Source organism: Antechinus flavipes, chromosome 6 (assembly GCF_016432865.1).
Source record: "Antechinus flavipes isolate AdamAnt ecotype Samford, QLD, Australia chromosome 6, AdamAnt_v2, whole genome shotgun sequence".
Taxonomy (NCBI): Eukaryota; Metazoa; Chordata; class Mammalia; order Dasyuromorphia; family Dasyuridae; genus Antechinus; species Antechinus flavipes.
Genome location: NC_067403.1, coordinates 245,819,972 through 245,834,093, shown reverse-complemented (window position 1 = coordinate 245,834,093; position 14,122 = coordinate 245,819,972). Strand labels below are relative to the sequence as shown.

The 14,122-nt window shown below is 33.5% G+C and overlaps 2 protein-coding genes across 2 annotated transcripts; both read left to right on the top strand.

Annotated features, from left to right (window-relative positions):
- The first annotated feature begins 858 nt into the window (after positions 1 to 858).
- Positions 859 to 1,818, top strand: LOC127540129 (olfactory receptor 1044). Its single transcript, XM_051964703.1, has one exon. The coding sequence runs from the start codon at positions 868 to 870 to the stop codon at positions 1,816 to 1,818; it is 951 nt and encodes a 316-aa protein (XP_051820663.1). The 5' UTR covers positions 859 to 867.
- A 3,856-nt stretch (positions 1,819 to 5,674) lies between these two features.
- LOC127540146 (olfactory receptor 5AL1-like) lies at positions 5,675 to 6,619 on the top strand. The gene has a single exon (XM_051964723.1). The coding sequence runs from the start codon at positions 5,678 to 5,680 to the stop codon at positions 6,617 to 6,619; it is 942 nt and encodes a 313-aa protein (XP_051820683.1). The 5' UTR covers positions 5,675 to 5,677.
- The last annotated feature ends 7,503 nt before the right edge of the window (positions 6,620 to 14,122 follow it).

Genomic DNA, 14,122 nt, shown 5'->3' with positions numbered 1-14,122 from the left:
ATTGTTGGAGTGCCCTTATAACAAAGCTTGTTGGTAGGAGATATATCCTATTTATATTTAACAGTAAACTGGCTAATTTGACAGGAAAGAAGAGTATGGGTTGGGAAGTAACATAAACTTATATTGTAAATGGAGATGTAATTCTCATTATGAATGTTTTAACTGCCATGCAGAGGGTTTACTATTTTATCACAGAAGCAAAAAGTAAACATTGAAGATATTCCACCTAAAGAATGACAAGTTCCGATGTAAATTTTAGGGAAAAAAATATTTATAGGGGAAGTTATGTGAAAGATGGATTAGTGAAAACCTTAGTCGAAGGATTTCCAATTATAAGATTTTGCAACAGTCCAGGCAAGAATTAATAGGTGCATGAATCAGAGTAATAGTTATGCACGAGAGAGAGACAGAGACATAGAAACAGACACACAGGGAAAGAAATAGAAGACAGAGGCAGAAAGACAGAGACAGAGAGATAGAGAAAATCCATTAAGAAGTGGCAATAATAATAACTCAGGAGCCAGTTTGAATTTAATTATATACTAAAGGCAATGCAGCATTACATATTTGAGAAACTCTAAGACCTGTGATCATAGCCAAGACTCTAAGCTACATAAACTGGTATTCATTAGGTGTATGATATTAGAAAAGTCATGAACTCTGTGAGACTATTTACTTAGTAATAAAATGAATACAATGATCTTTGCAATAGCTATATTAATGTATTTAACTGAGGAAAATTTTGATAAAATTTTAAAAAATGCTTTCTTAATATGAATAATTGTTATTAATGTTGGCGACCATTAAGAACACTATTAGGATTAGGCTTTTTTATCTCCTCCATCCTCCAGGCTCCCGATGGAATAAATGGCTGAAATTAATTTTACCCAGGTGACTGAATTTATTCTCTTGGGCATCACTGACAAGAAGGAGCTGAAGATGCCCCTCTTCGTGGTATTCTTGTCCATCTACATCTTCACAGTGGTGGGCAATCTGGGTCTCATCATAGTCATCAGAATGGACTCACGACTAAAAACTCCCATGTATTTCTTCCTAAGCCACCTTGCTTTTGTTGATTTCTGTTACTCTTCCTCCATTACTCCCAAAATGTTAGGGAATTTTTTGTATAAGAAAAATACTATTTCTTTCAACGCATGTGCTGCCCAGCTAGGTTGCTTTCTTGCCTTCATGACAGCAGAATGCTTGCTGCTAGCTTCCATGGCCTATGATCGTTATGTGGCCATTTGTAACCCTTTGCTTTATATGGTTCTTATGTCTCCTAAAATCTGTATTCAGCTGGTAGCTACTCCTTATAGCTACAGCTTTCTGGTTGCATTATTTCATGTGATCCTGACATTCCGCCTCTCCTACTGTGGTTCTAACATTATCAACCATTTTTACTGTGATGACATGCCTCTCTTGAGGATATCCTGCTCTGACACACATTCCAAACAAATATGGATTTTTGCATGTGCAGGAATAATGTTTATCTCTTCTCTTATGGTGGTTTTTGTCTCCTATATGTTTATTATCTCTGCGATTCTAAAGATGCAATCAGCTGAAGGCCGGCGCAAAGCCTTCTCCACCTGTGGCTCACATATGGTGGCTGTCACCATTTTCTATGGGACTCTGATATTTATGTACTTGCAGCCCAGCTCAAACCATTCCCTTGATACAGATAAAATGGCCTCAGTCTTTTATACTGTGATCATTCCCATGTTAAATCCCTTGATTTACAGTTTGAGAAATAAAGAGGTGAAGGATGCTTTGAACAGGGTCATAAGCAATAGAAATCATGGACTTATTAAAATAAAATGAATAAATTGACTTTTCTTGTTTTTTTTTTCTTTTTTTTGAATATTATTTGATCCATGGAGTATAATGAAAACAAGTACAAAATGTTATCCTTTGGGAGGCCTCATCTTTTTATCAGCAGATCAATAGGCTATAACAATGTCTAAAAGGAAGCACCTTTGTTCCTGAGTTCCAAGGTACACCCTATTCTTTCCATGTCATTGATCCTATGACTGCATCATTTCTATTGGGGAAAACAAAACAAAAACAAACCAAAACTATTCCTCCAGAACTGTTTTTTTTTTAAATAAAGGAAACTGTCCTTATGATTTAATTTATAGCTGTTGTTGTTATCTTTTCTACTGAAGCTCAGATTTTCTTGAGAAAGAATTGGCTAGACTGAGGAAGGAAGTTGGGACAAATAGGAAGAGTGTTATGAAACAGCACCCAAGTGCCTTTTGTGGTATATAGTCCAACTAATTGTTTCTGAAGTCCTTCTGAAAATTCTTGATATACTCCATTCTCCAACCTCTGGGTTTCAATGGAATTTTGATATTACCATATAAATGATTAAAATTATTCTTTCTACAGTATTATTTTCCCCATCATTGTTTGATATGCTGGAGGTTGGCATAAGAAATTTAATTGGAACATATTGTGAGTTTTGCAGAAGCTGCAGATATGATATGTAAAGCTCAACAGATGACAAAGAAAAAGTTTAGAAACTCAGAAATGCATAAAATATGTGTATAGTAATATATATTTATATGTATATTATATATATATATATATATACATGTATGTGTGAGAATTTGAAGTTACAGTTAACTTTAGGCTATAAAGTGTTAGAGAGCAATTTGAGGATAATCTGGGGACTATAAATCTGCCATTTATAGTCTATGGATAGATTTTAGGCAGTTCTTAATTTTAAAATATATTTTCAAAATATATTTCAATAAAATCAGCTTTTTGTAGCCTTATATATTTTGTTATACCTTTAAAAGCATTATTTGAGATGAAGATCATTGGACTGAGCAGACTGCTCCATGAAACAAAACAAAACAACAATACCAAAAAAAAAAAATAATTAAAAATAATCCTCAACTATAAAGCAAACAAAGCTTAAGAAGGCCTGTTCTAATTCAACTTTTTTATTTTGAATAGGAAGAATTGAGTCTGAAGGAAGTGGTGTTTCATTCCAAGATCCAATGAGTAAAAATAGGGAAAACCAGAAGCCTCCTCCTCTCCCCACCAAAATACCATAATGTCTTTGCTTAAATCTTTCAATGATATAGAGCTCAGTACATCACAATCCAATCCATTTCTTGGTAAGAACACATTAATTACTATCTTATGCTAACTTCCAGGAGGAGGTCTTATTGTAGGATTCAAGAAATGGTAGACCACCAAAATTTAATAGGGTCTTCAGAATAGTTACCATGCTTGATCACATCAATTGTTCTCTGTAACCGCAGGCTGAATTGAAGAAGTCTAAAAGATGCCTAGACATAAGGCATGCTATTTCCACGAAAAAACAAATTTAAGAAATGACAAAAGTATCAGAGAGTGTTCTCTGATTGAGATTCATTACCTTATTTCTATATTAGCCTTGTCTTGACTAATCTTTTAGACCCTGGACTATGGAGAAGTCTTTATAAAAAATAAAATATAAGAAGAAATACAAAGATGAAAACATCTGCCTGTTGTTTTAGGATTTGTGTTAAGAATGCTGCCTCTGGAGTCACATGTCCTGGGTTAAATGACCATTTGTGGTGCTCACTGGCTGTTTTTGTCTTTAATTAAGTCACTTAACACTAATGGGTCTTAGGACTTTGGGCTAGATGGCTTCTGAGATTTTATTCAGCTCTAGATTTGTATTTCTAATGCCTTTTGGTCAGTATAAAAAATTTTCAAATTTATGTTTTTCCTAGAGTGCAGACATGTGATCCTTTTCAAGGGATCCTGTATTCTAAGGGACAAGACCCATTGAACTCACTATTCCAGATGTGAGAATTTATCTTTGTGATTCCCAAATCATAGGTCCTTTCTTCTCAATTCCACCACCATAAATCCTATTTGAATGGCAAGAAAAATATAAAAATTGTATTTTATTGTATTCCCTACAGCAATCTTTTGAGATACATGTTACAAATATTATTATCCCTTTATATAAATGATTTGCTCAAGGATCCCAGCATAAAAATAACTTAGTGTCACTAGCAATTATTGGGTCCAAAACTTAAACACAAATCATGAAACTCAAGCATAAGTAAACTCTTTACTACCCTAGATTCCCTACTCAGTATGTCTTAAGGGAATATCTTTAAAGAAGCTCTCTTTTGTTGTCTGTGAATAAATCATTACAACTGTTTCTTCAGAGAAATAATGTGATATGATAATGAGGTCCCAATGGAATCAAGATATCTCAGATAAATGCACTCAGACAAATGCACTGAGGTCTCACAACCATGAGTATTCATAATGGCTAGAGCCCCTCAGGTATGTTCAGTTCTGTCATGTTTTATTGGAGATAGAACTAATGTGTCATTTCTCTAATTTGTTCAAAAACAATTGGAAGAGGGAAGAATCAGCTTTCTTTAAAATGTAAAGATGTAACAAGAAATAATTTGCCATTGATCTTCTGTCCTATATTGATGGAGAAAGATGGCTGAATTCTCCATTTTCCTGGGGTTTGCATTTTCTATAGCTTTTTCCTACACCTTGAATGGCCACACTCTTCATCTCTACCTCCCAATTTCCTTCAATTACTAAATGAATGAAACAAATTGTTTTAATTTGTTGGAATTCCTTTTTGGAAGTTGGTTATCCATGAACTTTAAAATTTTTTTTCTACTTTTAGATTATGATTTAGTATTGGACCTAGCATATTCTGAAGCTTAGATACAGAGTCAAAGAGATATACTAAACCAACTCTACAATCCCTTTCTTCCCTTAGCCCCACCCCAATGTCTTATCTTAGGGAAAATTTCAATATGGGGTGTTTATAAGAAGAATAAAAGGCCATCTTGCATTTTTTTATGTTTTATAGTTTACAAAACATTTTTTCTATCCATGATATCATTTGATTTTTTACCAAGATCAATGTGAAAGAAGCAAAGTAATATCATATTAGTTTTATAGCTGTGTGAAGTGAAGTTTGGAAAGAATAAGGCAGTTACCTGTTCACTACAATATCACAAAGAAAGGAAATGGCAGAGAGAATCCTGGAACCAGGTTTTCTGATTCCAACATCAGAGATATACATTATCAGTTCTCAACCTTTTATTTTTTTTCCTCAATAAATATTTGTTTTGTGTTTTTTAAATCTCCAACCTTTAGATATTATACTTTCTCCTAATAATTTTCTAATATTTGTCATCCACATGGTTGAGTAAAAAGCTGCTGAATTTAGATTCAGAAGATCTGGTCTTTGAATCTAGGATTTGTTACAATTTGTATAATTTTGGATGGTTCTTCTCTATGAATCTCACTTTCTCATGTGATAAATGAAGGTTTTGGACTAGGTGGTTTCTGAAATCCTTTCTAGTTCTAATTCTCATGACATATCTCTTTCCCTCAGTGTCATGAACAGTTCTGGATTGTTTGTAATGTAGAATGAAATCTTAAATATGACTTAATAAGATTCAAATGAATTTCTTCTTTAATAGGAGGTCTGGGGATTTTTAAAGTAAAATTTTCATCTGGAATAATTCCTCTTTGTGCTGAAATATTAGGATAGTTACAAGTGCAACTATTAGACTTTGTCAAGTATTCTTGGACCAAGAGGCATTTTCTGGTATTCCTTTGATCACAACCAAAATTAAGATAATCTACTGGACTCTTGCTTGATGAATTTTGGATGCTACGCTTAAAAACACACTCCATGGCCACAAGCAATCATTCAGCTCTGCCTGAATTCATTCTTCTAGGACTCACAAACAGGAAAGACCTGCAAGTCCTTTTCTTTGGGGTTTTTCTAATAATCTACATGATCAGTGTTGTAGGAAACCTTGGTTTGATTGTCTTAATTCAGGTCAGCCCTCAACTTCATACCCCCATGTATTTTTTCCTCAGTCACCTGGCTTTTGTTGATTTCTGCTATACTTCCTCAGTCACTCCAAATATGTTAATGAATTTCATGCAGGAAGTTAAAAGGATAACCTTCTTTGCATGTGCTATCCAAGTGGCATTATTCATCTCTTTTGTAGTTTGTGAGATCTTCCTCCTCTCAGTTATGGCCTATGATCGTTATGTGGCCATCTGCAATCCTTTACTTTACACAGTTGTCATGTCTCAAAAAACCTGTATCTCAATGGTTATCACTACATATATTTACAGCTTTTTTGTTGGGATCCTGCAGTCCACTGTTACGTTCCATTTGTCCTTCTGTGACTCTAATATAATTAACCACTTCTATTGTGATGATGTCCCTTTGGTAGCCTTGGCCTGTTCTGACACTCATGTCAAAGAAATGTTGTTGTTCGTGATTGCTGGCTTTAACACTCTTTTTTCTCTTTTAATTGTCCTCATCTCCTATCTCCTTATCCTTATTTCTATCCTGAGGATGAACTCTGCCAAGGGCAGAGAGAAAGCCTTTTCCACATGTTCTTCCCATCTGATATCCATTACAATATTTTATGGTACAATCATCTTCATGTACCTTCAACCTAAATCAAATCATTCTTTAGATACTGATAAAATAGCCTCCCTGTTCTACACGGTAATCATTCCCATGCTGAACCCCCTCATCTACAGCCTGAGAAACAAGGAGGTGAAAAATGCCTTGCAGAAAGTTATAAGGAAAGTAGGTTCCATTCCACAATAATGCATAATTCATAAAATTCAGGATTTTAGTCATGAGACTAGTATGTAGGTAAACTATTTAAAACTCATTATCTGTAAATTGGTGGAATTAATAATTTCACTTTAGGGGCAGTTAGTTGGTACAGTGGATAGAGCACCAGCCCTGAAGTCAGGAAGACCTGAGGTCAAATCTCACCTAAGAAACCTTAACACTTCCTGGCTATGTGACCCTGGGCAAGTCACTTAACCCCAATTGCCTCAGCAATAAATAAATGAAGAAACAAACAAATAATACTTTCACTCTATACTTCTTATAAAGAAGGACACCAGATTCACAACATAACTGTCCTTCTTAATTCTCCCACATGCCATATCCAATCTCTTGCCAAGACCTGTTTTTTTCATCTTTGCAACAGTTCTCATCACTTTTTCTCCTTTGATACTGCCACTCTGGATTAGGCCCTTATCACCTCACATTTGGACAATTGCAATATTCTGCTTGTGGACTTAAATGCCTCAAAGTCTTCCCCAAGTCTTCTTCTTCTTCTTCTTCTTTTTTTTTTTTTAAACATAGATGCAGTCATAACCATCTCCCACACTCAGTAAACTCCAGTGGTTCTCTATCACCTTCAAGATCAAACATAATTATTTGTTTTAAGTATTTAAAGTCATTCATAACTCTTCATTCCCTACCCCACCCCTCCATATCTTTCTTGCCTTCTTTAACTTTACATCTTACCTACCTATGCTTTGATTCAGCAAAAATGGCTTCTTTATTGTTCCCTGAATAAAATATTCCAACTCTATGGTCTGTGAATTTTCTATAGATGTTCCCTCTGCGAATGCCTACCATCTACATCTGTACTTCCTAGTTTAACTTCAGTTAACTAAATGGATCCTACAATATATTTTGAAAGGTTCCCCCCAATCACTATTAATTCTATTGCCTTCTTTCTCTTAATTATATCTGCTTTTTTGTGAATAACTTATTTGTACATATTTATTCATTGGTTATGTCCCCCATTTGATTGTAAGCTCTTCAAAAGCAGTGACTGTCTTTTACCTTTCTTTGTATCCCCAACACTTAGCACAATGTCTGACACTTGTTTATTGAATGCTTATTGAAATACTGACTGTATGAATTTTATTATTAGAACATAACTAAATAAATCAAACTCAAAATAAGAATACATTCATTTAAAAATGCATGCTTGCATTCAATAAATAATGATTTTTGTCACATGAGAGATGCTTTACTAGGAATCCAAGATATATAGATGTCTTCATTTTGGAATGCCATGGAAGAAGGGAGGTAATATGAGCCACAGCTAAGGGAGGGAGGGCAGAGGAAGAAGCTTGAAAGGGTAGAGGGCCCACCTGCAATGAAAAAAAATATTTGAGATAATTTGATATGGGAAAAATAAATTGGATACTATACAATTGTCTTGTTGGTATATTTTACTCCTGTTCTTCTATGGAGTTCATCACTCACTATACAATTCACCATTGGTTTCTGTGTGATATTCATTTTTAGAGTTATTTGTAGATAGTTCTATTCTGTTTCAAGGATACAAAATACCACTAGAAAAGTGATATTGAAAATACATCCTTTTACAGGGTGTGTGGGAGAAATTCCCTCAAGATAATAAATTACATTCTTCTTCCTTGTCAGTATTGGGGCAAATTCTTTCTTCATTTGTACTCTGTTCTGGTTATGTATCCTTATGCACAACTACTAAACATTATCTATTCAATTTGATGTCACAATCTGGGCAATAGATAGTCTTTACACATTTGGTCTTTTCTGTATGAGTAGCCAGACCCAACTTATAGATCTCTTCTAAGAGACCTTCTAGAATTCTGACAGTTAATGTCACCTACACAACATCATCCACAAACAAGAATATCTGGAAGAGATCATCATTCACAGAAAACCTCTTAATATGGATTCTGCATTGCATTCCCTCTATCAGAGTAGAACATATTTTTACATGATTTATTTTTCTTTGGTTTGTAAATGTTTTAATATTTCAATTATGTAATTTTCAGACTATTTTGGGCAACATTGACTTTCAATTATAAAAAAGAAATATTAAATAACATAATATAATAAAACATTGTAAATTGATGGTTAAAACTCTCCAAGTATTTGGATTTCTGTCTACATAATCTTATTGAAATATTAGTCATTTAAAAAAAAAAAAAGGTCTTTGGGCAAGTAATGAAAAAGGTATTCCAGTGTTATAATGTTTACTATAATATTTAAAATCTGTATCTCTAAAATCTCTATCTCCATAAAAGCTGTCAATGGGGAGAGTTCTTTTTGTTTTTTTTTTTAATCCTTTATCTTTTTTTTTTTTTTTTTTTAAGGCTTGAGCTAAACTCAATGTAAAAGAGGCAATAGGTGCTTTAATTTGTCCTGGGGCAGTTCTGCTGATTGAGTTCTGGTGCTGAGTAATAGCAGCTAAGTCCTGCATTCTTCCCAGCTCAGTGGTTTTCAATTGCTTTTAGTAGCAAATTTATCAAACCACATGCTTTCAACTAGGACCAAGTGGCCTAAGAAGCTCCCAGAAAATTCCCAGGTGTGTGGAATTGTAACTCTCTGACTCACTGCCCCAGCTCCTTGCCCTAGTCTACCTGTGCTGCTGTCTGGGTTCAGCAGATTGTACCCCTGCCTGATTGAAACAGATCTGTTCTGAAGTTCTACCAACGTATCTTCTCCTGGGAATATGTTGTACTCTACGTTTTTGTGTTTTTTTTTTTTTTTTTTTTTTTTACTTTAAAACCAGTTTAGAGGCTTAATCTGCTGTTGGTTTGAGAGAAAGTCAAAGGAGATCACAGAGGGTCATGTCTGCCCTCTGCCCCACAAAAAAGCCTCCTCGAGGCTTTCAAGCTTAAATTTGCTCAAGACAGAGGGGGCTTTGACCTCCCCTTTAACTCATTTTCCTCTCTGTCCCATACTCAATGAAAAGAGATTCATTTGTATCATAATAGTCATTGCACTATGTTTTTGCATTCAGGCTTTCTTTAGTCATCTTTTAAAGCGTCCACAGGTAAACAGAGGATTCTAACAGCCACTGTGAAGAAGGAAAAAAAAAAAAAAACAGTTGCTACACAATAAAAAACAAAAGTAAACTTGAAAGTTTTTTGCTACATTTTCAGAATGCTTTCAATTTTAGGTATTGTATTTAAGAAAGGGCATTTTAATAATCTGAAACTGGTCACATGCATACACATAAACAATTCTTCCTCCCTTTCAGCCCAGAGCAAGTTGAGCAACAACAACAACCAAACAACCACCACAAAAATACAAATAATTTATAAAAGAAATTATTTTAAAACCAAAAATAAGGAAGTCAAAATTATGGGTGATTAGGGTTCAAAGTATAAATGCATGTTAGTTATAAATAAATTATAAAATATTCCCATGATTGATTTGCTCAAGAAGTGGATTAAAAGACTTTTCTCAGGAAATCTATCATAAGAAAAGGGGGTGATCCAAACCTATGGCAAGGAAGAATGAAAAAAGTAATGGTAAAAAAAAAAAGATAAAAGTCCCAAATGTGAAAAGACCTACAAACAAATTTCCACTTCATTGGATATATCCCCTGTGGAGGATTTATGTTAGGAAATGGGAAACAGATAATGAAAGAAGCATTGTCAGGTATGTTATCCAAGTTTATTATGATTATATAAACTAATGTTCCCCTCTCAATTTTTCTATCCCCATGAGGATGGGGAAAAGTAAAGAAGAAATTAATAGAGACTTTGTCTCCACAGAGCTACCAGATCATGAATTTTACTGAATTTATGAAATTCAATTTCAAATCCCATGTAATAGATTCTTTCCACCAGAAAATGCACAATATTTTATATTCTTGGTGTTCTTCATTTGCTTCTGTTGATTAATAAAATCATACTTCAACATGTCACTGAGGCATGATAGTGACATTGGATTCTCAAAGACCATATCAGTTCATCACATGTTTTAGAAATTTCTACTTAATTGGAAAAGTTTCAAGCACAAAGCAGATGACAAATTGCACATCTGTTTCATGAAAACCATGTTAACAAGTTTCTGATTTTAAAGAAAAAAATAGACATAAATTTGAAGATCAATTGCTGAGCCAAAGAATTATCATAAAATACTCTAACAAATTACATCCTTGAATTGTAGAAGCCTGAAGATACCACCACACTTAATTTTGATTTTTGTTAGATTTGTGTGATTTCATTATGAGTATAAAACATATCCACCTTCTTGTCCTTTCTCACTAGTTTATATATATTCCTAGAAATCCTCCACATTTTTTCAGTCATTTAATGTGCATCATGGTGGATCAATCTACTTGAATTAATAAAAAACAACTGTTTATAAAGTGCCTACTATATACTAGGTTTTGACCTACTCATTGGGGATATAATTATAGAGAATGAAACATATCCACTCGTTATAAGTTTACATTGTAATGAATTATATACAAAAAGAACATGTAAAATGCATCTATTGAATGACTATAAAGTTAGTTCATGTATTAATATGTATTTATTTCATATGAATATATAGTCTATATTTTTTATGGTATAAAAAGAATAACAATGAACACATTTACATATAGAGATAGAGAGAGGAAGAAGAAAGAGACAGAGAAACAGAGAAAGGAAAAGAAGAAGAAAGTGATATTTTAATGTCTTACACTGGCTGCCTGAAAGGCATAACTCCTCTCCCTGTCATATATTATAGATAATGATAACCATTCGAATGATTCCATGCTAGACTGATTATACGGCATTTTCTTATAGCCACCATACAGTTCTTTTCCTTTGGGTAACTCACAACTAATTCTTCAGAGACTGTTATTCCATGACTCATAAATGTATGGCATTACAAACAAATTACAGAAATGCTTTTAGTGAGTCTAAGTTTCTTACTTAAAGATCAGAATTCTGATAAACACTGATTTCAGTTTCATTCTCTTTTTGTACAGTATACTATATTGATAAACAGGGTTTAGGATTATGCTCTGATTTGATGGTGATTATTGTGCTCATAAAATGGTAAACCTGTAAAGGAAATTATTGATGATTAAAACCAACTCAATCATAAATATAGGAATTTAGAAGTTGACAAAGGGAGGGGCAGGTCAGTCACATTTAAAAAAAAAAAAAACATTTTCCCTATCACTAGGGAAACTAGAGATTGGTGCACCTGAGCAGTTCTTCTTCTTCCAATGATGATATAATTGGTCCATCTCCCCATTGAAATACCCACCTATCAGGATTGTCACCATTTGTTCCAATGATTAATTGTCAGATCAATCAGAAGGAAGAGATGCTTAGATATTAAAGGCATAGGTCAGCAAAAAATGGGAGCAAGCCAGTAAGAGCCCTCTGTCACCAGGTTGTATGACTAGAAAATAAAAGACATCTTTTAGAATTTTTTCTACTTGCCCTTTGTTAAATTCTGGGCTGCATATCCTTCTGGTCTTAAAATGTGCTAATCAATGTAATAGGGTGTTACACGAATATATATGAAATAACAAAGACAGAATTAGAGATGAAGAAACAAACTGGGAAAGAGATAAATATAAACATAGAGAGGCAGAGAGCACCAAGGGAATCAGGTAAGGCTTCCACTAGGAAATAGTACATAAGGTGAGCCTTTTAAATAATGAGGGATTAGGTGATAATGGAACACATTATTGGTCTTGGGAGATTGCCCATGCAGAGGCAAAGACATAGAAGATGGAAATTGTTATTCCATTTTGTCTTTGGGGAAGAGCAAGTGGGCCAGATTACCCCAAAATGTGGTGTCCATAAAGTATATTAATATATAATAAGCCTGGAAAGTTTCTCTGGTAAAGATCTGATTTCTAAGATATGAATATGATTTAAATTAATATATATGATTAAAATAATTAAGAATTTGAGATATTCACCACTTTATAAATGGTCAAAGGACCAAAGGAGTAAATAGACAGTTTTTGAGGAAAAAAATTCAAACTTTCTGTAGTTACATAAAACTGCATCATCACTAATAATTAGAGAGATGAAAATTAAAGCAACTCTGAGATTCTTCATGTCCATCCCTTTGATAAAGTTGATAGAAAATAATTTTGGAAAGGCTTGAGAAAATGTTTTATTTATGGAGTTTGGACCTTATCTTGACAGTCTGAAAAATAATCTGTAACCAGAGCCCCAAAGTTATTAAATTATGTATATATTTTTACCTAGTGATATAGGTACCAGCCATATAATCCCCTCTCCAAAGAAATCAAAGAAAGAAGAAAAGGTCCTATAAATTATGTAAATGTCTGTGTGTGTGTGTACTCATATATTTATCTCTTTTTTGTGGTAGGAAAAAAAACTGCAAAATAATGGAGTGACAATATGACAATTATGTAATAACTGATCAAATGATAGCATATGAATATAATGGGATATTATTGGCAAAATATGTTCATATTGTCAAAAGACAATAAGGGAGATGTTTTCAATGACACCTGGGATAATTGGGTTGAATTGATTCAGAATGGTTAGAAAAATGAGGAAAATAGTTAATAGCATGCCAAACAGTAAAAAGGGAAACAAACAAACAAACAAACAAAAAACAACTTTAAATGACCTAATAACTCTGATCTGCGTAGTGAATGACCATGATTCTAGAGAACATCTGATAGGGAATACTGCATATCTCATGACAAAGAAGTGATGGACTAAAAATGTAGAATGAGATATATATCTTTAGACATGTCCAAAACCAGATTTTCTTTTGCTTGACAATACATACATCTTACAAGCTTTATTTTCCCCTTTTTTTCAGTAGGAATGGGGAGATGTGTAAAAAAAACATATTTTTATTAATTTAAAAATGTCCAAAAAGAAACAATACTCTAATTGCAGTTACATTTGAAGGACTTTGAATAGTAAACTGAAAGTTTGTATTTTGCTTACTCTTTCATGTTGCTTCTCTATATATAATAGTTAGCAATGGTTAAGTAACAAATGGCAATTACATCTTTAATACATTGTATATATATACACACGCATTATATCTACTATCTGTATCTATCTTATTTATATATGTATCTCTGATTGTCTATGGGTAATTTCCCCTCTCATGAACAGCCTCATGAACATGATCAGGTTTTATTATCCCTATTTTATAGACAAGACAACTGAGACTCAGAGGGATTAATGATTTCTCCAGGGTTGCAGCAGGTTTCAAATCGTACATTTGAACTTATCAACTGACTTCAATTGTTTTATTACATTGCCTGATGTATAGGTCTCCATAGGGTACCTTTTTAAGTAAACTGGCTTTTCATTTGCTGTAGAGCATAATTATGATTCATTTTTGAGCAGTGATAATTTTTAATGATATTATGAAAATAAAAGATCCCAATGGAGTTTAAAGTGTCTAGATAAATGCACTCATGTTCTCCATATTGTCACAACTTTTTCTGCTCACAGGAGCTACATTTAGTCAGGTATGTTTAACTTTGTTATTGATGATAAAGTCCCT